A 25,852-nucleotide genomic window follows, 5' to 3' on the forward strand; every position below is an offset into this window, starting at 1 on the left:
GAGAAAATAATCAAATCCTCATGAGTACTGACTGTAAAAACTTTTCTTTTGTTTTTTTCTTGATAAATGACCAGTGAGGATTATGCATTCCCATTTGCTTTAACTAAAAATATCAGGTCTCGCATTTGTTAATTGATTCAACTTTATTCCTATTCTAGACTTAAATGTTGGTGCAAATTTCTTGTGTTGGTTTAATTCATTCACATTGCCTGTTTGGTAAAACAAACCAACATGCTCAAGGAACCTATTTAGAGACATTTACTTTATTAATAGTTTGAAACAATTTTCTCAGAATTACATTTGAGGTCAGTGATGATTCAACTGAATAACACTAACAACAACAACAACAACAACAACAACAATAATAGTAATAATAATAATAATAATAAAATAAAAATAATGAAAATGCTATTAATAATACTACTTCTAATAACACGTTAGTATTATTTGGTTGTATATGTAGAAAACATATCAAATTAACTGTACCAATTAAAAAAAAAAGACCCATTCAACTCACTCACTCACTCACTCATCCACTAATATCACTCGGTATGTCTCACATTCATACGGCCTCTTTGTCTCTCATTGGATGCCAGTCCTTGTTCGATAGTGAAATGGCAATTTGACTGCAGCAGAGAGCGAGAGACATACAGAAGGGAGAGATGAAGACATTCAACGCACAAATCCACAGGGAGCGCAGACATGGAAGGAAGGTGTTGCTCAGCTGTATGCAAGGCACCACAAACCTAGAATGAAAGACAGAGAAGGTGTTATTTAATGATTGTTTCTAAAAAACTGTGTGTGTGTGTGTGTGTGTGTGTGTCTGTGTGTGTGTGTGTGTCTGTGTGTGTGTGTCTGCCTCTCTGTGTAGAAGAAATGAAAGCTATTGGGATCCTGATCTGGTTGGGACAGATGTGAGCAAGATATGTAAAGGTCTGAGCATCTGAGCCCAAAGTCTGGGCCCAAAGACTGAGCCCAGGGGGTAGCAAAGAAAAATCTTATTCTGAGTCATTGCAAGTACGATATCATTACATTGAAAAGTATTATCTTCTTAACCCCACAAAATTAACCCTGTTATTAGCTATGAACACCTGAGCCAAGTGTTCCACATACAATTCCACTAGTTCAGCCTTAGAACTTTAATGTTTATTTTTTATATCTAATCTTAATATTCATGGTAATGAGATAATGATCCAAACTCAGAAATATGAATTTTTTCCATAAGTGAATAAACAAGCTGTTCTCAGAGAAAAACAAGGTCCCCAAAACACTGTTTGAAGCTAGAAAGGTGGCAGGGTAAATACAGTCTGAAATTGTGTTGTGTTTTAAGGTGAGTTTGTTTGTTCAGTTTATCTAGTCATGAAAACAACGAGAGTTTGTTTATTTTATTTTATCTTCTGATTTAAATTTCCTCCTCAAAACTACATTGTGCAACTTTAACATCAGTCACAAGACAAACATGTTGGGAACCACAGATTTAGAGCCACTGGGCTATCATAGTGTATCCTCTGTATTCACTGTAAATGATGTATGAGTGATTAATGACAGTGTATAGATGTAAATGTCTACAGGTGGGAGCATTTTTATTGCACCAGCCTACCAGACGTGCAGACAGGCAAGGATGGCCAGGAAAATACCACAAAGGAGAGCGAAGGGGACGGCGAACAGTAAGGAGAGGCAGCGGTACGTCAAGATGCGAGTCCGCTCGAAACCAACCACACTGTACAGCCACACTTGGTCTATGCTGCGAGGTGCTATTGGCTCTGCCAGCACATCACTAACCTCCACCTACAGACAAGAAACGAAAGAGTAGGTGGCACAAGTCAAGGCAACTCAGTTTATTCATAGAGCATATTAAACAAAAGAGCGCTGACTGGAGTGCTTCAAAGCTTTAGGTGAGACAGCGATTAAAACACAAAAAGACAGTTACAGTATAAACATGAGTCTATAAAAGTGTCATTATTCAAGAGAAATGGCCAAATTCCAGATCAGAATCAAAAACGACACCCACATTTCTGGCACATTTATGGACAGAGGCCCACGGAAACGGGCTAAACAACTAAAAAAAACCTGTGGGACTGACAATAAAAACCTGTTTTACCCACATTCATCTGGTTCCAGACATGCTTAGGGCAACTTGGAAATGACTGAAGATCCCGTGCTTTCCTCGACTTTAAAGGAAAAATACAGCTGCATGTCATGAGCATGCCAGTGATAAGGGATGTTGTATTTTCTAAAAAGAGACCCCACTAGAGGCATTACTAAATAAAACAGGGCCTGATATGGAACCTTGGGGTACCTCGCCCAAGGTGACAAATGATTGCATTGTATGTTAGTATGCTGTCTGTAATTACATATAAATGTATGCTGCAGAAAAGAATTCCGCCACTTTAAGGTGGTTCCCTGAATGCCCACTACATATCTGAGACACAGAAAGGATGACCAACAAAGTTAAAACTGCACCATTTCCAAAGTCTTAAGACAAAGCAAGAAGAAGTGCTCCAAAACATTACTGATATTAAAGTACCAAAATATTAAAGGTCCCATATTATGCTCATTTTCAGGCTCATACATTTGTTGTAGGTGTCCACTAGGAAATGTTGACATGCTTTAATATTCAAAAAACACACAACATTTCTCATACTGTCCATAACTGCAGCTCCTATGTTCTGGTTTAGTTTTAGTGTCCGTCTCTCTAAGGCACGCCTCTTGAAAAGCTCTGATTGGACAGCCCTCACAAAAGCTTGCACCGCCCACTATGTTCCCGCATCAGCTCTGCCATTGTTTTTGTGACCATGGTCGCGTGAGGGACATGGCTAAGGTTTGAAGGCACAGCTTCTGAATGAAGGCTGTGTGCATTTCACTGTGAATTAGGGTTTTGATACTTTCACAGAATTTGTATAGCACCTACATTTTATAGTAAAAAAAAGATTTCTACTGTACAGGACCGTTAAAGTAAAAAACGTCATGAATGGCTTACTTAACTCCTGCATTTAAAAATCCTCGTGGAATGTTGCTACTTGAAGAAAAAATACATGAACATTAACAGCAACATTTTCCAAAAGTCTTGTGCATAAGATTTAGTGGCATCTTGGGGTGAAGAATACCCCTTGGCTAGCCCATCCATGGGGTGGATGGTCGGGTAAAACAAAGACAGAACTTTCACTCAGAAGGCCGCTGTTTGTGTCCAGTGTGAAACCAAAGGTCAACTTTGAGTTCCTTTAATTTGTAAATGCTGTGAACTTATGTCACAAACATAACATAATGTACGTCGCCGAGGTCTACTATTTGTACGCTGCTACAGTCATGTTGTTTTGGGAACTGTGATACTTGTCGTTGTGAGAATCACTGGCAATCGACCTACACAGTAGTTTCAGTACAAGGTAGTGCTGCCTTGACTCACCCTGCCGTTACAGGCATGCTCCCTCCGTACATATAAAGGCTAATTTACCAAAAACCTCACAGTTCTTGTTTCAGGTGATTATACGCTGATGAAAACATAATTAAGACTTTTATATTCTATTTTAGCCAATAGATCCTCCTAAATCCTACACACTGGACCTTTAATGTATCAAGTCAAAGGGCTCTTCCCCTGTGACTCATTGATTATCATATATTACATAATTAGTCTGTTGATAATAATGCATCTGTGTGTTAGCTTCATTACAGATTTATGAAGTTGTTAAGTAAAAGTTGTGAGAAGTAAACTTTATCCAGAATCTCACATAAAATGCCCAAAGAAAAGTGAAAGGGAACCTTTAGGTGCTGGTTGATACCATAAGGGTCCCTGTTGACAGGACAGGTTGGTGTGGGCGTGGGTGTGGGTGTGGGCGTGGGCGTGGGCGTGGGTGTAGCAGGGGCTGGAGGAGGTGTCGGAGGTTTGGGTGCTGGAGTCGGGGCTTTGGACGCAAACTCGGGAGGAGGTGGAGGAGTGTTTATCTGCTCTTCTCCTCCAACGTCCTCATCACTGTCGTCATCAATCTTACACTCCACCAGGCAGTCGTCGCTCACCATCATCATCATCCTCACTGAGGAACACGGAGATGGACACAAAGTCAGCATATGAAGACTGAAGAGATCTTGTCCGACATTAACATGCTTGCATTTTATCTGTAAACCAGTACACACACACACACCCACACCCACATAGATACACTCGTGCTGCAGATTGCAGGCATGTTGAGTGTAACAGCGAGCTGAGCACTTGCACTACCACCTGTTCTTTAGCCCCCAAATAGGAAGCCATTCCAAAATCTGTAAATAGCAGCTGGTAATTATGAAGTGACATTTTTAAAATGAAACACAGACAGTGCAACCATTCTGCATATGTATCAGAAGCAAAATCACTTTTATGATTAAAAGTCATCGAGTAAAATACTTTTATTCAACTTGCATATATCAGATTTGATATACAGTATGCATGAAACAGGTGCAGCGAGGAGGCTGAGTTATATTCTTGGTGAGAAATCATCGTAGCAGATCCATGACAGGGACAGCATGAGTATAAATGATGAATCATGTCTAACTTACCTTTATCTTAATGACCCCTTGCAGACCGATGGGGCAGGGGCAGCCCTGCAGAGAGTGCTAATCTAAAATGTCAATGAGATCTTAATCACAATGTCCCTCAGAGCTGATCTGGCACATGGGAACTCAGACAGTCCTAAAGTGTTTGACACTGACTTAGAGCAGCAGAAGTGCTAATATGGGACAGTGCCTCTTATTTGTGTGTGTGTGTGTGTGTGTGTGTGTGTGTGTGTGTGTGTGTGTGTGTGTGTGTGTGTGTGTGTGTGTGTGTGAGAAGGGGTTATTTTAAGAGGAGAAGTGGATGGGTCTAAAAGATCCTGTTACAGCACTTGGGTGCCGTCGTGAGACAGAAACTGAAACAATGAAAGGCACAAACATAAACAGCAGCATATCAACAACAAACAACAACAACAACAATAATAATAATAATAATAAATATAATAAATATAATAAATATAATAAAAATTAAAGCTGCAAGCGGCAATGAACACGCCATCGCGGTCCATGTGCGTCGGGGCATGCTGCCATCGGAGTGTGCCATGTAGATGTATTGAGGGAAAGACCCTCTACATGTTTGAGCAATTTGGAGTAGATGCAAATTGTATGTGGAAGTTATAATGAGTTGATGGTTTTATGGTGAAGTATCAAAATGGATCGCGCCACCAGGTGTGACGTAGGTGAAAGCTTTTGATAAATTTTGTTCACGGATGCTATTTGCAAAGTTCGTTATAAATCGGTCAAATGGCCCAGGAGGAGTTGTAAAAAGTAATTTTGTAACTTTTTCACAGATCCTTAGTGGCTCATGGGGAAGTAGTCACCTAAGTTTCATGTCATTCGGACAGACCAATATGGAGATATGCAACACTTTGTGTTTTGAGCAAAATGTACAGGAAGCGAATTTTGCGAAAAATATAAAAGGTAGGCAGAAATGGGCGTGGCCTATATGACGAGATTCGGCACAATTCAGTGAACACGTTGATATAAGGTTTTTGAATGTGCGACAAAGTATGTGAGTTATAAACCAAAACACACTTGATTATAGTGTCACCTAGTGGTGGAAATTGAGGACGACAATAGTTAATGAAATTTTTCGGCAGATGTGACGTATATTCCTGGTTTGGTGAGTTTTGGGGTATGTGAAAAATGCTATCATTTGGGACAAAAAAGTCGTCATTTGAAAAACAATTAAAGGAGCAACTGCACCAGCTGTACTGCAGCAGGCCACTGAACTTACAACTGCTTGTCAGCAACAGGCTCTGATAATTGAATCCAGTTACATATTACATTAATTTCTAATTTGGTCTTAGCTTTTGGGAGCTGGAAAGCTTTGGGGGGCAACCCCATACTGAAGCAATTTAAATACACTGACAAACCCTTAATCATTCATCACTTTATCATCTTTATTGTATTCATACTTTTTATAACCACATATACAATTGGACACAGTAAATTTAGTGACATCATCAAACAGTGATCCAGAATAACAGGGTGTTTTCATCATAGAAGCTAAATCAATTTCAAAAGAGGATTCTTCTTCTATGTTTTCAATACTGAAACACAACAGATGGGAGATGCCATATGTAAAAAACATTTCAAATGCTTCTGAAGTCATAGTAATTGTACACCACACTGCAAAAATCTGAAACACACATTTGAATGCGACCTGTGGATGGTGCTAGATTACAGTCAGGGGGGGCCAAAATGCGTGGATGAATGAGACAAGAGTTTCGACCGTGGCTCCAAAATGTTGCCGTTGCATTCACAGTTTAAACCAGAGGAAGTCACTAAATCCTCTCTAACATGGGGGCCATTTTGGCTCTTGAGGCTAGGGCACAGTTTCCAGTTGAAGAGTGAGTCAACCAAAGCCCTGAGTGAGAAACTCTTACTCATTCCTTCGAAGCCGAACCTGAGTAAGCCCGTCTCTAACTCTGCAAAAGCCCTGAGTTTCAGCCTGGGTATCAGGCCATGTATCACATATGAAGGGGAATGTGTTTTCCATCTTAGTCCGTGTGTGTGTGGGTATGTGTGTGTGTGTGTGTGTGTGTGTGTATGCCTGTGTGTGTGCTAACGCTGCATGCTGCTATAAAGTACTAACCTCTACAGTTTTCCAAAATAACATCTGTGGAGCCCCAAAATGTTCAACATTTAATGAATATAATTAATTATGAAATACATATTCACATTAATAAATTGTGTAAAACATATACATATAAATATATAAATGAAACAATCATTTGTGAAATAATTGAAGAAATTGGCATACTAATAATTGTACTATTTATTTCATGTGGTGCCTGGCAGCAGTATGGAGACTGACTCCTTACACAGCTGCCTGGGTTGTATTTACTGCATGTACTTCCTCTCCTCCCTGCCTTCATGGTCTCTTTCCAACTGGCACTGTCTACATAATGCAGAAATGCTAAAAAAAAAAAAAAAAAGTCTTAAAAAAATAAATAAAATGGAAATGTTATGTTTCTTTACATGAGAGTGGTACAGTCACTGCCCTTTCACCTTTAACCTCCCAAACTAGCAAGCTCAGCAACTGCTACCACATTTAGCCAGTTAGCTCCTGTTAGCAAGAGCAATAACAATGCCAAGTACAGTCAGTATCAAGGAGCCTGACTAGCTGCTACTGTATTTAGGCAGGCCTTAATAGACACATTAACTAACATCTCCCGTTCGTCGCCTGAGCTTGGTTTATACCTCAGCATACAAGTGAAGAGACAACATTAATGGTAGCAGCTAATGTTAGCGAGCTAATCTAGAAAATTCTGCCACATTTTGATTCAAAAGCTGTTCCTTAGAGAAAGATGGTCTGTCTTTATTGTTATTCTCTCTGATGAAAAAAAAAAGATTTGATGCACTTTTCTCTGTGCATCAAAACAAAAATATACATTTTGTTCCTGTGCCTGTGTTTATTTCCAGCAGCCTCTAGAATGTACCAGCCACTGCCATCGCTGTTGCTCTAGCTAACAGGAGCTAGTCACTGGCTAGTCTGGTTGTTTAGTTTGCTATCTCAAGAGGCAGGGAGTTATGTGATTGGCTGAAGGTGGGACGATGGTGACATCACCACTGCCATGGTTAGTGACAACATGAAAACTTGACATTAAAGCAACATCATGTTCCTTTTTTACCCTAAAATATCAGCTTCAAAGTCATTTTGATGGTACAGTGTGTTGTAAGCGGATGAATGGTGTCTCTGAAGGGTAGGATCACAGTGTTACATACAAGTAACAACACATGACGTTGTTACGATGTGTTGAGTTTTGTTTGTAGTTAGCACCTACATTACATCTTACAAATTGATACAGACCTTGGATTTGTAATTATGACTGTGGGGACGCAAGATTGCACAAAATGCTAATTTCTACATGATGTTGCTTTAAAAAAGCCTCACAGGAAAAAATGTCTTTATGAAAGAAAATCTTCTGAAAAAACGTTAAAAATGTTATTATGAAAATGAATGATATATATATTTTTTTAAATACTGAGTTGAGCTAGCATGATTTCTTAAATTATTTCACAAACTGTTTATATGTATTTTTCACAGTTTATTTATGATTATTTAATCAATTATTTAATATTGATCACCTTGGGGTTCCATAAACAACCTCCTTGATCACATTACATATTTCTTTAAACATAATAAGCAGAGTTCACACCTATCAGGTCGTTTTCAAGTGAGATAAATGTGAAGAGTAAAAGATGTGAAGGCACTCAGGCCCCAGATCAGTTTTCTTTTTTCAACTAAAGCAAACATTATAAGGGTGAGCCACAAGGGGGCAGCTTAAGTCTTTTGTTGTATCATGGCAACCACTTTAAAAAGTCAGTCTGGCAATGTCACATCCCTGATTCTTCAAAAATTGCAAAAGCCTGGAGAACAAAAACAGACCAGAACATAAAAAGACCAAAACCCAGCTTGAAAACAGACACACTGGACGTACAGTAACACGGCACCGAGACTAGTGGCACTATGAGATGGCATAGACGCAAATATTATACATGTGTCGAAAAATAAATCAAGATCTTCACCAAATGTATCATCTGCATCAGCATAATCACCATCGTCAAATCATAAATCAATAATTCCAGTCATCCTCTCCTCTCTCTTAGTCCACTGGTCTGAAAAGGGCCCGTCCTCTGATGCCAAATCCTGCTTTTTTGGCAGCAGGCGCAGCTTGAGGAAGAGTGGAAGAGGAGGAGGAAGAGGGGGCAGAAGCGGCGGGGGCGGCGAGGGTGGACTGCTGCACGGTAGGCTGGCGAGACAGGAGCTCCTTGAAGACCGAGTTCATCTGACGGCTGATCATCTCCTGAGGAGAGAGAAGGGGAGGAGAGGCAGAACATTAAAGTAGAAAGAAGAGACGTGGAGGGTAATGAAACTGATGACGCCTCCCAGTGGACAAAGGACCTGTCTCATCCCAGCAGGAACTGCTAAACTGCACAAGTCCATCCACAAGGTGATCGATAATATTGATGTCAGGTGACTGTGGCCACATTAACGTTCAGGGATGATTGTAACATAAGTATTCCTGCATCGCTTAAGTCTGACACTGCATGCTTCCTTGCTTACAAAGTGCAAAACACATCATCACATAATGAGTTGATCATATGACATACACAGACAGACATGGACTATAGACTTGGAATACGTTCAAACGGTGGCCATTTTTCTTCTGACATCACACTCAGGATAGGAAACTGAAATGTGGAACTGCGATGCTCCTGGTTCCAAGTCACACAAAGGGATGAAATCTGACAAGTTATGCTTGTCAATTGTTGTCGGCTGAAAAGACAGTGGATACAGAAAGTCTGGAGGGACATTGGGCCATATTTCAAAGTAAAACCCATTTTACTTATAACTGATAACCCATTTTCTTCCCACCCCATGTAAATGGCTAACGTACATGCGGCCACCTGTGCGCCCCTGGGTGTGCTGAGGTGTGGTCAGGCACACTGATGGTGCATTATCATCTTGAGGCAGCAGAAAACGACTGCGCTGTAAACCAACAAAAAGCTGGTCTGAAGTCAAAGGCACAGCCTTTTTGCTGCTATTTAAAGAGCGCATTATTCAGACAGTGTGATGGGTCCACACAGGTGGGTTCACTACACACGTACACTCTGATTTAATGATAAGAATGGCTGCTTTCAGTTCTTTTTAAATGCTTCCATACATGCAGTAATATTACTGCAGACAATATCGTGGCACATTTAATAATCAAAACTAATATCTGAAGAGGAAACTCTCAAGAGAAAACAGAATTCAATGTATAACTCCTGAAATAAATGTTTTTAGACAGGACTAGTTTTATCAGGACAGCTGCTTTACTCCAAACTATTTTACTGTGGGAATCTGAGCTGTGTGTGTGTGTGTGTGTGTGTGCTACTTTTGTAGAAAAACACAGAACATTCTTTATATGAAATACTAAATGATCTCGTCTGCAAGTCCTAAGTTTTAAATAATCAGGGAAGTTTACCCGCTGTTCCTGTTGCACAAATATGTGTGTCTCTACATGCATGTTAATGTAGAGACACTCATATTCTCTCTGCTGCTGCAGCTAATGTCATTAATATTTGCCTCATTAACGATGTATTTCACCCCTTTCAAACCACCTGTTATTGATCAGGATGATTTTTTTTTTGTTACTAAGTTAGCTGAGCAGGCACAAATCACTTAGAAAAAAGAAATGCAGAACAAAAGTCTGATTAGATTGATTTCCTTTCATACTGAGGTTACTGTATCATTACTGCCTTATCTTTAGCCCTCGACACCGAAAACACTGCAGGATGTAGCTTCAGCAGTGTCAGCACATTAAAGAGAACAAACAGTTGATTTCTGGGACTGTTAGCGCACTATCTAGCTGTATCATCTATTATCTGAAGACCAAATCTGAAGACTGGTTCAAGAAGCAGGTAGTAGTTGTCAGTGTTCCGATTTCCAAGTAAGTAGGCCGTCAGAATTAACAGACATTCAAGAGCAGAAGGCCTCACAGGTGCCATATGTCAGTCTGAGTCCTTTGTCTTTTTAATTTTGTGACGGCACAGTCTTTCCCACACATTCATTTATTTGTGGCGGTCTGATACAGTCAGGGTTCGTACACATTTTTCAAGGTCAAATTCAAGCACTTTTCAAGCACTTTTAAGGGTCATTTTTAAGATTTTCCAGCACCTTATTGCTGGGGTAAAATACGTATCTACAGGAATATATAAACTCATTATTTTTTCTTCACTTTTTATCACAATTATGTACACTGTATTATGCTGTAAACATCTAAAATTATGTTTCATAATAGCAAAAACTTAAGAAATTTATTATCCAGTCTGATCCCAATTTTGTGAAAGACACAGAGTTATAATGTCAAGCACTTAAACTAAAATCCAAGCACTTTTCAGACCTTGAAAACACAACATTGAAATTCAAGTACTTTCAAGGATTTCAAGCACCTGTACGAACCCTGTACAGTGGATGGTTTTTAGTCCACCAGTAAAACCAATGAAGAAGACGAGGATGACTATCTATGACTATTTAACACAGTTTGTTTGATCGTAACTTCCTCTGCAAAGAAGACGACTGGCTTCATTGTTGAGATCAAGCCCCCACAAAGAGCGCCAGGCCTTGAAGCCAGTTTTTGTTGTGGGCAAGCCGTATCATTACGTCCTCATGTGATGCACTGGGGACTTTTCCCAAAACATTTTGAAAGACTCGTCTGTAAAACAATATTAAAAGCCTCAAAACACATTTCACTGACAGAATTTGGGCAATTCGCTCCAGTCAAATCTGGAGAGTCTAGAAGAGCTGCCTGACTACATCTTATCCGCATCCAAGTTTGTTTTCTCAATTTTACTTCTCAAGTGCATATGCTCTATGGCACCCCAGCTGGACAACCACCGCCACAAGTTTGATTTCTTCGGGAAACACTGCAGCAGGATGAACAACTAACCTTGTCGACTGTTCTCTCCGGCTGACCGAATGGAGGTCTGTCTGGAGGTCTGAAGCCGCCCTGTCTCACAGTGTCCAAAGTGTGTCTTCGCTCCTGAGACCTAAAAGACAAAAACAACAGAGGTGAGACAAAACATGACTGCGATATGGATAACTGCAACGATTAGCCACAACATCCGAGGGACCAACAGGTGGAGTGAATAACATTGATCATCATGTTACGTAGACATTTTTTTTCCCGGGGTCAATGCCAGGACCCAAGGTTTCCCTGCGTAACATTGCATTGTAACATGTTCAATGTTTTTCAATTCATCCGTTGACTGATATAATTTGAGGCTGATAGATGTTGATAGATTCAGATTTTTAAATGCCACATCAGATCTTCTTCTTTTGATTTGCTGGCATGCTGGTCTTAGGCTTAAAAAACAATCACACTGGTCAAAATCGCTAAGCTGTGCCATAAGATTACTGGTGTTGTGCTTTACGACCTTCAGCACCCATATGAAAAGATGGTCATATCAGTGGCAAAGACTACATGCTGAGTGTCAGACGCTCGTGATGGAGGTTTAATCTCCCCAAATGCAGCACTAACAGATACGGATTGTCCTTTGTCACATCTGCTGCTGCTGTTTTTTTTTTAAAACTATAACCGCCATGATCTATTTTAACAGTTGTTAATGATTTAGCTCTTGTGTTGGGTTTATGTATCATGTATTGTTTGTACAGGATTAGTGTTTAATTATTGTCTGTTATACATCCATCCATCCATTGTCTGTAACCGCTTTATCCCTTTTATGGGGTCACAGGGGTTTTTTGCTGGAGCCAATCCCAGCTGTCTCTGGGGCGAGGGGCAAAGTACACCCTGGACAAGTCGCCAGGTCATCGCAGGGTCCTCACTGATCGTCAGGAGTTCAGTATCTTGCTCAAGGACACTAAAAACTGCAGCTCAGCTCAGCTCAGCCTGGAGCTGGGATTTGAACCAGCCACCTTTCGATCACTAGCTGACCCGCTCTACCTGCTGAGCTACAGCTGCCCCACTGGCAAATTTGCAATTTCCAAGAACCAACACTACATCACATGTTTAATCATGCTGATGGTGTGAACAGGACTGTGCCTTTCATTAGTTGCTATGTATGGTATGTGATTACCATTTTCACACTTTCATTCAGCTTCACTTCTATTCTGAACATTGCCTATTTACACCTCCAGTAGACGGAGCAACATTAGTATCATCTTGAGTTGTATTTCCGTCCATTCGATGTGTCCAATATTGTCTCTCCTTGAAACTCTGTTTGGTCTTGACAAACTCCTGAGGGAAATATCTGGCTCCTTAGCTGATGATGTTTTGCTGTGTTTGTCTTACTTTGTCTGTGTGCTGTGTCGTGCTGGGTAGATAGTGTGCAGTGGCTTTTTATTGCTTGCTCCCACAAAACGGCCCAGATGAGAGTGCTGAGAGTGAACCAAAACAGTACAAGATGCAGGCCGTGAAATCAAAACCATAAGCTGAAAGACACTAAACAGCTACATAGAGCTGAGCACAACTGCAGAGTCAGATGATAATTGCGCGTGGGTTTGTAATTACGAGTGACCTTATTCAAATATGTGTAGCCAAATCATCCAAATATCAAAAATATTGCTTGCAGCTGCCTCACAGTATGATAATGGAAATGTTGTGTCTTGTTTCTCTGTTATTTGCCTTTATGCTGATGTTCCTCGATAGACAATAGTGCTGTATGTGTTATACAGCACTTGCATACAGCATGCGTCATGTCCAAGGAGTGTTTCAGTCTTACACTGGCAGGTGTCGTGTGGCGGGGGAGGTTGGTGGCTTTCGATTGGGACTCCCCTCACTTCCTCTCTGTCTCCCAGGCAACGAAGCACTGTCGCTGTTCACCCGCATCCTGTCAAGACGTGCACAGAAACTTTGTAACTCTGTGCTGTGTGCGCATTCATGTGCAGTAATGTGAGAATTAGTATTTGTATCCGTCTGTGTGTGTTTGGCTGTCACCATCTATTGCTCCACGTGCTTGCTGGTTTGAATGCATTCATATATTGCAATGTGCACTGAAGTGTGTGTGTGTGTGTGTGTGTGTGTGTGTGTGTGTGTTCATGTCGGTCGGTCCGTGCGCGTGTGTGCATGTGTACCGGGTTGTGTTCTCCGTCTGTGGATCTTCTGCTGTCAGGTTTCCAGTGCTGCCTCCTCCTCCTCCTTCCTCTCTTTTCCCTCGCTCTGACCTGAGGGCGGAGAAGAAGACAGAGCTATATTAAGAATATACTTCACTACAGAAAGTACAACCAGTACATGTTTAAAAATTAGACAAAGGATGAGAGACAAAATAATTGAAGGAGGGGACAGTAGCAGGAGTGTGATTTTTCTTGTACGTGTACATCTTTTCTGTAATCTTTTCTTAACTCTATGAGGCAGAAGTAGTGGGTGGACAAAATAATGCAAACTCCTTCAAAAGTGACACAATGCAACAGCTCGACAAAATTCTACCCGTCTTACATTTTTGTTGAGCCTGCACCCATGTTCATTTAAATTTATGGTGAATTTTGGGTATTAGTGGTGTTATTGTATGATTGTATCATATTGTAAAATATGATAAGGTATTTCTGTTCATTTGTCCACCCCCTGTTTATACAACCTCTACTTTAAATGCTACTGCTATTATAATTACAATGGTTAGACATAACCATGGAATGGTATAGGGTCACATGAATAAGATATGAAGTCTGAAAGGGCACTGTGTAGTTTTGGAGAAGGAATTCAAAACTCAGAATCTTAATATTTACATCATTAATGAGGTAATAATACAAACTTAACACAGTTTGAAGCTAGAAGGTGGCAGGGTCAACCAAATATGAACAAAGTAAAACTCACTTCACTTTATTCCATCATTAAAACGAAGAGAGAGATTTTTAAGGCATAAAAAAAAAATCAGTCAATGAAGATTTTTCTCTTCTGATTAAAATTTCTTCCCCAAAACTACAAAATGCACCTTTAAAACACCCACATGCACAAGTAAAGAATGTAGCAGAGATGTTTTAAATACTTTTCTGAGAGTGGTGGTTCCAAATCTTTTTTTAAACTATTTAATGAGATTTTTCTTTTTCATGGCATCCGACCACCACACCGATTTTTGGGGGGGGCTGGCTCTGGGTCTGAGGAATGAGATGCAGATGATTCTTTTAATCTATTTTTTTTCACTTAACATGAAGACTAGAAGAAAGGGAAAACAGCTGGCATGGCTCTGTCCAAACAAAACAAAATCTACCTACAAATACAACTAAAGGTCACTCATTAAGACGTGATTATCTCCTTTGGTTAATCCATGTTTTTTATGGAGGGTTAAAAAGTCTGGAGTCAATATGAGGGTATCATAGCTCCTGGCCATGAAATAGTACAATACATAAAACATAAGCAAACATAACCCTAACCATCTCCCTGCTCTAGTGTCATATTTCACAGGCAGATGTGAGAATGATAATGACCTTCACATCTGATGGGGGCGGATGTAGCTCAGAAAAAAGTGCGGGTCGACCAATATTCAGAAAGTGGGTGGTGTAAATCCTGGATGTTGAGGTATCCTTGGGCAAGATACCCGAAATTGCTCCAGATGGCTGTTCCATTGGTTTGTCAGTTCATGCAAATGGCTTAGCAGAGAAATATAGTGAGGCGCTTTGAATAGGAAGTGCTTATGAGCAGGTTGTCCCCATGTATGGCAGCCATCAGTATGCAAGGCTGTGTGCGTGAAAGTGACAAGTGTTGCAGAGCACTTTGATAAGTCGGTAAACTAGAAGGCATCATTTAAATGCAAGTCCATTTACCATCTAACTTCATGCAAGAAAGCAAATAAGTACATTTCCCAGAATGCCAAACTATTCTTGAAGCGTTAATTTAGTGTTGCTAAATTACTATGCCAAAAAAAAACAACCTACGTATATCACAGACTCTGGTTGTGTGGTCATGAAAATGAAAGTTAATTCTATAATAGAAGATTATTTCATGGATATATCAAAGACTGTTCAGAATAATTCTTGTAGTCCTTACAGCACCCCAGGGTTCCATGGTGCTCATTTTTGGAAAAACTGATTCAGTTTCAACTGTCCTGTATTCTAAAACAAAACGGTATTTGACTCAGTTTGAAGGAAGATACAGCATATTATTGGAGTCAAGACTAAAATGACTTTAATGGGGATAGAAGCCTCCAAGAGCCAATTCAAGATCCACTTCCCTTAGGATTATAGTATCTCTGGTTCTGAATACGGTGGCAATGGTTGCCTGAATGATTCTGATGTAGAAACGTCACTCACCCATCCAGCACGCTGATGTACTTATGAGGGATTAGCCCCTTAACCCCTCCCACTTCGCCTCTCCACCAATCACAGGAGGCCTTGCTGTGAAGGATGAGAAGGTCTCCCAGCTTGAAGGACAGCTCTGCTGGAGATCTCGCCACGTAGTCAAACATAGCCACCGCCTCCCACTCTGTACACACATGCACATACAACAGCGCGGTGACACACAACTCAGGTGCTTTTTTAAAATCAATATTATACCAAATTTGGTGAAAAATATTCACATATGCTTATGAATCCTATTTTAAGATGGCTATTCAAAATGTTAATAGGTTTTGTTTATGGTACATTCACGTATTTAATGTCATACGGAACCCTGTCTCTAGTGTGTTTGTGTGCCTGTGTGTGTCAGTGCGTGCTGTAATCACCATCCTCACTGGGCAGATGCTCACTCTCTCCGTCTCCCTCCTCTGTGATTGGTTCACTGCAGACAAGCATTAAAAATGAAAGTCAGTGGTCAGGCACAGTTCCTCTTCTGTCAGACACACAGACAAAATGTCATACCACCGGCTTGCTGTACAATTCCTCATTTCGCTTTTGCAATTTCACATAATCCTAGTACTGGTGTGAGATTTCTCAAATGACTCCATTTAGTGTTCTCCAGAAAACAACAGGCCAAATCTCTGCTAATTCTCTGTCAAATGTCAGGAAGTATAAACATGTTCATGAAGAACACAGACAGTTTTAGTGAATTCCTGAGAGCGGGTGTTGGAAGTTTCCATGGACACTGTCGATAGGCTGGAGGCTTGTGTTCAATTTTAGTGAGCAATCGGCTTAATGCTATTAAGCAGTATTTACACAAAGCATTGCAACTGCACAGAAACGCCTTTGGCATGGCATGAAATGTTGTTCCAAGAGGATGAGTCATGAAAAAAGGGGGAAGCTACTCTTGGTACTTGGAACCATCTTAGTCTTAAACTCTAGCATGACCAACTTATCTCTGGGGCAAAGTGAGGCTGTCATTCATTCACTACAAGTCATCCAAAGGACAGACATGAGTGGAAGACCAATTCTCAAAGTGAAGGTGATGTGTCCAAAAGGAAACAATGGAGGCCATTTGGATCACATATTCCATCTGGAGATAATTCGACCATTCGACTAGATTCAGCCAAATACATTGAGGCCATTTTTTTAATTCCTTCCTCTCTATTACTGTGGTATTTGAATTCTGAAGTTTAATGTCTTGTTAGTTTACTATTTGTAATTATGAACGTTGCTCACATTGCCCGCTGGATTATGTCATCATTCAAGGGGAGATTATTTTTCTTTTGACTGTATTTGTAATAATTTGTACTAATTGTTATTCATAATAATACAAATTTCTACTAATACGTTTGACTTGCTAATTATGAACGCTGCCTAGATTTGAGTTTTGGCAAATAATACTCATATTAATAACTATTACTTAAATAATTACAGTGCAGTTTAGAAAAAATTTAAAAGGTTTTTCTTTAACCTCTAGTCTGTTTTTTTCCTTGCCACTATCAGTTGGTAAAAAAAGGTTCTAATGTTAAAAATAGCATTAGCTAGCTAAAACAGTGTTAGTGTTAGCAGTAAGAAAACAAAAAAGGAAAAAAAAACTCCCTTTAATCATTTTAAGGTCCAATAAGTAAATATTTTTTCATCTTTCTAATTCTTACTCCGAACAAATAGGGGAAGCATATCACTGGACAAATGGCTAACTGCTGCCAACTGTAGCTGCCATTAGCCTGGACTCTGCCCAGACAGGGAGCTTGGAGCACTGAGGGAGTGTTGGTTCTGTTAATGCCTGGGGCCTGGGGTGGGGAGGACCCTGCAGGGAATACTGGCAGGGAGCAGTACTGGGATGGGATTCACCAGAACCAGAACCAAAGCCAGGTGATCGGGCAACTGAATCATGGTCATCAGTACAGTATAGAGGGGAGTTAGATTTTTATAGCGGCTCCAACCAGAACTCTGACTCTCCTGAGATGATGTCTGGATTCAGACAGGGACAGTTGGACATCATTCAGCGCCGTCCTCTAGAGGCCTGAAACTATCAAACTATCAACTCATGATGTACAACGTGGTATTAAAAGACTGGAAAGGCTGGGCTAGCTGGTTAGCATGCTGTGCTTTAGATCTTTAGTACACATCTCTGAAACACAATAGACTTCGTCGACATAACTTCAAAACAAGTATTTATCTTGATTCGCAATCCGTTCATTTTACTAATGTTTTTTGAAAAAACTTTTTTTTACTTAAAGTCTTACATATTGCATCTTTAACAATAAAATACAAATTACTGATGTATCAATTTTGATATCATTTGACTTTCCAGATAAGTTCACTACATTGTGTTTGTTCAACTAGTACCCCGTTCACATCAATGAATGCCCGTCACTCACCAGTACTCCTGCTCCAGTGTCATGTGCTTCTCATAGACAGGGCCTGGCTGTTCTGATTGGCTGGGGAAGATGATGTCATGTTGGAGGATCATGGTTTTGACAAGATCGTTGACCTGTGGCTGCCTAGCAACAGCGTCATCAGAATCCAGCCCCCTCAGCAGGCTCGGACCGAAGCAAACGGCTAAGTTGTAGGGCTGCATCATGTTCTCATCGCTGTACTGAGACACACTGGGTAAACACACGCACACACCATTAACTGTTAGCTTTGACATGGGTGTTATATTTCATGACCATAGCTGATATTACATTACACTGGGTCACACTGTAGCTTACTGATTGAGGAAAGCAAAAAGGTAACGCATCACGATGAGGAGTGGCCGCGGGAAGGTGGAGACAATCGCTTTAATCTGCGCTGCTTTCTCCGTCTCCCCCTCGATTTCTGAAGCAGGAAAGAAACAAGATGAGCCAGTGCAAATATTCAACTATTAGAAGAAGTTTCATTTGCTGCAGTTACAGTCTCTTCGTGCCTGCAGCATTTAGAAACTGCGTCAAGATGCACAGATCACCCAAAATCCGGACTTAACCAAATGTTGCGACAAGGACTTAAACTACTGCTGGGTGGATTTATTGGGACGCTGACGGGAAGTGTTTCTGGGAAGTAAACAACCTGCAGGCAGGTTCACAACCTTGATTAGCTGTGCAAATTGTGACTCAGAATTTCTGTTTTGGAAAACAGAATATGCCTAAAGGAATGGCAGGGAGACAAGTAAGAGAGATAACAACAGGGAGCAAACAAGACTGTGGGATGCACCAGTAGAGCGAGGAGAAGTTGCACCACCTTGCATCAACACTGCATGTATTTGTTATAAGTTGCTTTGTGTGTGGAACATCAGTTGCAACCGCTGTGCAAGTCTGCTGCTGAGGCTTCACAAAGCAACATCCAAATAATCAGGTTTGTCATTCATATGCAAAACGGTTTACACCCATTTTGCCTCAAATCAGGGCGTGATTCCACCTAAACCAAGGAGGACTAAGCATCTAGAAACCAAGTGATGCATTAAAAGAAACTGGAAGAAGACGAGAAAACCTGTATGACCTGAGAACAAACACACACACACACACACACACACACATAGAGTAATAAAGGGGTCTTACGGACACACTCCAGCAGCTGAGAGTAGCTGTCGTATGGGAAGAGAGGAGGCTCAAGCCCCCTGAAGTAGAGCTTCAACACACCAGCCACAGAGTCCAGGTCGCACTCACTGTCTGACAGAGGATCGTCTCCTACAGGGTGGACATATTTTATGAAACATTTAATATTATTGTTTTATTGTTAAATTGAACTGTCCTTTGGCTGCTGTGACACACACATTTCCCTGTTTGCGGGACTAATAAAGGAATTCTGATGAAATCTATAAATCACGCCTTGCTTTTCCAGGCAAACATCTATTTTTTGCATTAACAATGGATTAAATAATGATTCTTGTGTCACTCATAGTGATGAACCTACAGAAAACTATCACCACCTCTGCAGCTTCCCTCAGCTCCACAGAGCTTTTTATCTTTGTTTTGGTTCACTCACACAATTCTTTAGCTTCTTTGTTTTTGGCTGAAGACAGCAGCTATTTTCAGTGGAAAGGCTCTAAAAAATACCTGTATGGTACTTGTCCAGCACAAAACACCAGGAACACAATGATAGCAGGTAGTTGGTGAACACAGTGAAGCATTGAGAAGCTCAAGAACCAATAAAGAAATCAGTTGATATCTCCAGTTCTAAATCATCGCAGAATTATTTTAACAGACGCAATTTCCCAAGTCAAAATTGATGTTTAAGTCTTTTTATCGCATGTTTTGCTCTATATCTCACCATTATGAAGGTATTCTGAACAGTATTTTAGACGTTGTAATTCCTACAAAATGTCCTCCAGGGGCTCTGACGCAACTCCCAATGAATAGCTTTACTTGTTGCTAAAGTAACTGCTAACTAGTGCTAACCGGCAGCCTCTCAGTGGACACATCTGGACTGGGGCCAGCAGAGGCCATTTACAGTACCAAGGTGATTTATGGAGTTTCTTGGTGGACAGATGCAGGTTAGCTAGGTTGCTGTACTAACTGCTTACTGTTGTTGAATGTAGCTGCCATTAGCTAGTTAGCTTGGTTAGCTGTGTAGCTAGTAGCCATATTTGCTGGCCTAGCCCCAGGGAGCCAGGAGCCATATTCTAGATGCAACACACTCAGAGGTTTACATCCCTAATCGTTCAGCAGAAGTCAGTAGTGCTGCGACAAAGACACGATCCTTCACTGGCTTCCCACCCCCGTGGTTATGTTCACTGGATCATACAACGTAGTTTAAGGTACTACTGCTATTAGAAAAAGGGATCAAGGCCATGTTTTTTTTTTTTTTACTTTCTATACCCATGTATAGAATTAGGAGCTTGTGAGGTTTTGCTTAAATTTTGGAAATTTGGAAGGTAATCTTCTGACAGACATTAATCCATTAAAGAGGTTAGAGAAGCTGTAAAACGTAATGTGTGTTAGATCTAAAACTAAAACATGGTTGTTAAAACAGAGACTTTACTTTTCTCCAGCAGACAAACGTGTGGTGCAGTGTCAGAGGACCATTTACCTCTCTCAAATGCATCTCTGATGAGGTTAACCTCCCTTTGTGAACCAGGAACTCTGAATATCCCTTCATGGTGGAGGCCTGACGGACACACGCATTCACATTATTATTACACATTCATACATGCCTGACAGTCCATACACAGGATTGCGCACACATACACAAACAAGTGCTTTCATCTGCTCATTCTCACTGCCCAAAGCTCCCTCAGCATGGCTCATTGCTATATCAGAAAAAAACTGACTCACCATGAAGGTTTATGAAACGGATGCAGCTTTCAACCACCACAGGAATCTGCTGCCCAGAGCTCTGGAGGAGAGAGATGAGTAGAGGAGAGATGAGATGAGAGGAGGGTGTTAAAAGTCAGAAGGGGGGACCAGATAGATATGCAAAGAAAGGGGCCGATGTAGGAAATAACAGCCATAACTTGAAGGGAAAATGTGTGAATGCAGACACAATACAAGGAAAACAGTGATTAAACAGAGGATGAGGGTTACAAGAGCGAAGGAACAACACTGAGTGAGTAATACAGTGACTAAGTGCTTATTTACATTTATACTGAGACTAAAAATACTGGAATCAGTCTGCAAAACATCCAATGTGTTTGAAGAATAACCTGACATTTTGTGAAGACGGGTAAATGTGAAGATATCAGTCTTTTATCTGTTCATTAAATGTAAAGCTGGCTGGCAGAGCTGTTAACTTATACAGCTAGCCCAGCTCTGTCCTCTAGTTGTTTACTCAGTACACAACTAGAAATATAAAAATGTCAGTTATATGCTGAAGCAAAATTTTGTTCTTTTTGGACTAGGGATGCGACCCCTTAATTATGCACAAAACAGTCTAAATGACTGAAACAAAGGAGGTGGTTTCCTCTTTGTCGGGCCCTCAATTGACTCAGTGAGCTGTGGAGCATCACGCAAAGTTGGAACTATTTCCACACTTCACTTTGTCGCTGTGCTGGAGCTGCAGAAAGGGAGCACACTAGACTGAAAGTCCCAGTCAGCAGTGATGAAGTTACAGACAGTTTCAACACAATTAGCTTTCGTTTGTGAGAGCTGTCCAGCTGTCACTTGTTAGAGCTGATGGTAGTTTGTCTGCACTGGCTAGCTTATTCACAGCAGCGCTCGATGGTCGAACGCGCTCGGACTCGAGGTAACGCTACCAGACTAGCAAGCCTCCTCAGACCGGTGTGCGCGTCGATGGTCCATTCCTTCGAGTTTTAAACATTAAAATGTCAAGGTAGTTAAACCTTTATGTTCTAAAGACTCCAGGGTGCACCACAGTGGCTACAGCCCCGGTCAATGTTGGGAAACAGCCCTCAGCCTGCATGCAGCTGCAGCACAGAAGCAGTCAGCGATGAGGTTTGGTACCTGTGTACGAGACATTCTCCTTCTTCTTCTGCACAGGGTCAAGCACAGCACAGAGGACACAGAGAAAAAGCAAAGATTAGAAAAGGAGGCGGAGTAAGAAATAAGGGGAATAAAGATTTCGAAGCAGTGGGAAGAGGCGCACATAAGCACACATACGCTCGATAGAGGAGTCGAGAGAGGAGGCAGCAAAGAGGCCAGTGCATTTTAATCCCTTTCACAAGAGAGGAAGAGATAAAAGGGGGGAAATGGAGGAGAGAAAAGCCAGCAATAAGCTATAAGCATGACCATACACATGAAGGCAGCAGTAGATACACTGGGGGGATGGACTGTCAGTGTGTGCATGTGCTGCAAGAATCCCCCACCAATTCTTCTGCTTCAGTGTGACGGGCTTTTCTAAATAACTTCCTTTGGAGGGTTGAACAACAGCACAGCGCAGTGCAGCAGGCAAATAAAAACGAGGTAAAAAACAAGGGTGTATTTCAAGGGGACTGTTTTTTTTATTTCATTCTTTTGCATGTTTGTGTGTGTATGAGTGTTACCTGTATGTAGGAGATTATGTCTGTGGTGAAGAGTGTGTGGCAGAATTGGGAAACAGGTCTGGACTTCCGAACACGCACTGATCGAGCACATTGCATTCTGGGAAATATAATACATAAAAAGCTTAATGCCATTTCTACATGTAGGTATTAATGCTGAAGATCTAAGGATGCTTGTCAACTGCTATGCCCAAAATTGCATTTTCGTTAAAGTTTGGTTAATCTCATTCCTCGTCTCCTTGTCCTCTCTGCTCTCTCCATGTCTCTATGCCTCTCTCAGTCATACTCTCTGAATTCTTGGCTCTGTAAATACACTGTTTACCTGGAAGGGTCACTGTCGACAGCCTCAGCTGGAAGAAAGAGACAGAACACAAGTGAAAGGGTAAGGATTGATTTACAATTCTGGTGTAAACAATGAGCAGCAGTATTAAGGGGAAACTACACACCACAGCCTGTTTACAGGCGTTAGGGAATACTTCTGCATTGGTGAAAAAAGAAGACAAGTGTGAAGTCTGGTAAAGGTCCTCAAGTGATATTCCCTGAGTTGGTGTTGTTTCAGAATGAAATCTACACGTTGGAAAACAGTGAAAACAATCTACAGGTGTGGAGCAAGAAAGAGGCGTTTAACTCTGTAGACTTCTGTAGACGTGGGGGCAAAAAAAGGAGGATAAACCACACTAAATGGGTGAAACAGTGACAGGCTCACAGGGGGTTTCCCTTTCTTCCTATGGACTGATTGGCTTTGCTCAACAGCCAATCAGAGTGATTTCTCTCAGGCCCTGCCGCCGATTCTTCATTCTCAATTGGCCAAAAAGCTGCAGACTACTGCCAACAGTGCACAGTCTGGGACACACTAAGGCCATGGACGCACACCGATGGCCCTGACACTGACTGACAGCCAACGATCGCCCTGGTGTGTCAGGGCCTTGTAACTTTAAAGAGTTAAAAAAACAGTGGCATCCCTGATCCTTCGCAGACATTGTTTTTGCCATCATCTAACACTGCGCAGTAAGAGTACCTTTCTGTATGGCATCTTGTAGAAGGTCATGTTTGGCTTGAAGTTTGGAGGTCAGGGAACTGCTGGTGAGGAATTCCTTTACTTTCTAAGACAAAAAAACAAGAACAGGTATTACAGTCATTTCCTCAACTCTTTCTGAAACTCTCTTACAACTCTCAAAGTGTGATTTGTCCTTCAAAAGGCAAAATTTAAGCAAAAACATTTAACTCACATGTGAGAAGTAGATAAATGAATCAATGTGTGCAATGAATGCCAAAAAACTACATTCACTCCTTAAGCTAACGCAGTGTGTTACAGTGTGTTAGCATCACAGAAAATGCAGAAAACTTCTCTAAAGTTGGGATCACAGATGTCATACTATACAAACACCATATTTCACAGTATAACCACAGTTTCTCATGTCAAGTATTCAACTTTTTTGTCTGTCTTTTGTTCACAATAAGTATTTACAGCTTCTTTATGGTAACTGTTAAGTCAAATGTAAACACAAAAACATTTGAGCTTTTAAGGAATAGAAAAGCATTACGTGGTCAACAGAAAATAGTTGCTCAAACACATTTGAGTGTTGTAACATGTAACATAAATGCACGCTAATGAACAACATAATTTCATACATTGTGCTAAAGCATCTGAGAAACCACAAGACACTAACTAAAGTTAGGGTGGAAATGTTATTTACACTATAAAAGATATTAAAATAACCCCCAAGAAATCCAATCCAATAATACAAAGACACTGATACATAAAAACTATTTGATTAAAGAACATTATCAGCCTGATATACTGTACATCTCTGAAGCAGGTGTGTAAGTAAGTAAATACTAAAGTACTGTACTTAAGAACAATTTTGAGTTCTTTAAATATATTTTGATGCCAATTCATTTGTACTTTTATACTTTAATATTGAATTTTAAATACACGATTTTACTAACAACAACAACAGACTATTTATACCCTGTGGTGCTGCTACTTTACTTTAAGGTCATAACATTTTTATGGAGATTATTGCTATAAATAATACATCCTCAGAGCTTGTCGAAAGGTGCAAATTAAAAATATCTCCCTTAAAAACATATTCTGATTGTGAATTACTCATTTTAAATTTTGGGGGGGTCAAAAATGATTGTTTTGTTTATCTGTGTGTGAGAATTCTGACAGTTAGCCTAGTTCCAACTTCTTACAAGGTCTGTCAGCCGACAGTATAACGCCGTTGAAAAAAATGTAGGTCTAAAGAAAGTGCTCAGCAAACTGTAGCGCATTAATGTTAGCAAAGTCGGTAATCTGGCCAATTGAGGGGCCGACGACAGCAATGTTGTTTGTGAATAAAAAGGTAGGGAGGAGGTGGACTGCCACATTTGGAAGCTGAATGTTATCAGTAACACCTTTAAGTAAAAGATGTGAGTACTTCTTCCACCGCTGCCTCGAAGATACTGTAACGTTTTATTCTCCGGTCGACTGCAGTAACTCACTGTGAAATAGTAGGTCTCTGTCTCCTGCTGATTGGCTCGACGCTTGGCAAGGGTAAGTTTTTGGGCAGTGTTTCCTCCAGGGGGCTCGTGTGATAGGCTGCTGGACACGTCGGGGGAGGGGTTACAGTCGCTCTCAAACATATTGTCCAGCAGGGCTGTGAGTGTGGCTTTAAGCGTTTTGCTGACCTGAGCAACGGACAGAAATATCGATTAGTTCATCCAGTTTTATCAATTCTTGCATATTTTGAAACAGCAATTCCAATAATCAAGGTTCATATTATGAAGTTGCCCATTGTCACTCATTCACCTGTTGATAGAGTGACTGATGGACAGGGACAGACAGACAAACAGATCATGATGGAAACAGGCAGTGAGAATAATTATCTGACCTCCTCTGTTTCCAAGGTAACGGCAGCGAGTCGGGACTGAAGCTGCTGGAACCTTGTCTCCAGCTCGTACCTCACCTGGCTCTCAGCACTCACCTCACACACCTGAAATACACAAACAAATTGAACAGAACATTACGAGGGACTGTCAAGTACAAACCAATGGGATGTTGTCTGGAGAGAAAAATCCAATAAAGGTTTTATTGGATGTGACGGGAGAGGGTGGGATTTAAAAAAAATATGTGATGACTTCAGTGGATG

General features: G+C 40.8%; 2 protein-coding genes across 4 annotated transcripts in view; both read right to left on the reverse strand.

Annotated features, from left to right (window-relative positions):
* Positions 1 to 247: 247 nt before the first annotated feature.
* On the reverse strand, positions 248 to 4,683 carry cav4b (caveolin 4b). The gene is made up of 4 exons (XM_030423635.1): positions 4,531 to 4,683; positions 3,757 to 4,028; positions 1,601 to 1,788; positions 248 to 746 (listed from the first exon to the last, which is right to left on the reverse strand). Exons 2-4 carry the CDS (start codon positions 4,021 to 4,023, stop codon positions 563 to 565), a joined length of 639 nt encoding a protein of 212 aa, XP_030279495.1. The 5' UTR covers positions 4,024 to 4,028; positions 4,531 to 4,683; the 3' UTR covers positions 248 to 562.
* A 1,219-nt stretch (positions 4,684 to 5,902) lies between these two features.
* LOC115584522 (SLIT-ROBO Rho GTPase-activating protein 3-like) overlaps positions 5,903 to 25,852 on the reverse strand; it is a 41,514-nt gene continuing 21,564 nt past the window's right edge. Inside the window, exons 9-24 of one of the 3 annotated variants that reach the window (XM_030421990.1) lie at positions 25,595 to 25,696; positions 25,206 to 25,391; positions 23,737 to 23,821; positions 23,041 to 23,068; positions 22,722 to 22,818; positions 21,058 to 21,118; positions 20,813 to 20,890; positions 19,342 to 19,470; positions 18,520 to 18,625; positions 18,187 to 18,414; positions 16,189 to 16,244; positions 15,779 to 15,950; positions 13,610 to 13,699; positions 13,258 to 13,365; positions 11,466 to 11,565; positions 5,903 to 8,837 (exon numbers count right to left, since the gene is read on the reverse strand). In XM_030421990.1, the coding sequence (XP_030277850.1) occupies positions 8,637 to 8,837; positions 11,466 to 11,565; positions 13,258 to 13,365; positions 13,610 to 13,699; positions 15,779 to 15,950; positions 16,189 to 16,244; positions 18,187 to 18,414; positions 18,520 to 18,625; positions 19,342 to 19,470; positions 20,813 to 20,890; positions 21,058 to 21,118; positions 22,722 to 22,818; positions 23,041 to 23,068; positions 23,737 to 23,821; positions 25,206 to 25,391; positions 25,595 to 25,696 (1,827 nt within the window). In that variant the 3' untranslated portion in view covers positions 5,903 to 8,636. Of the gene's footprint in view, positions 8,838 to 11,465; positions 11,566 to 13,257; positions 13,366 to 13,609; positions 13,700 to 14,517; positions 14,627 to 15,778; positions 15,951 to 16,188; positions 16,245 to 18,186; positions 18,415 to 18,519; positions 18,626 to 19,341; positions 19,471 to 20,812; positions 20,891 to 21,057; positions 21,119 to 22,182; positions 22,211 to 22,721; positions 22,819 to 23,040; positions 23,069 to 23,736; positions 23,822 to 25,205; positions 25,392 to 25,594; positions 25,697 to 25,852 lie in introns of those variants that run through there. The other 2 variants (XM_030421991.1, XM_030421992.1) reach the window with 2 other exon arrangements.

This window comes from Sparus aurata, chromosome 7 (assembly GCF_900880675.1).
Source record: "Sparus aurata chromosome 7, fSpaAur1.1, whole genome shotgun sequence".
In the NCBI taxonomy this organism is placed as follows: Eukaryota; Metazoa; Chordata; class Actinopteri; order Spariformes; family Sparidae; genus Sparus; species Sparus aurata.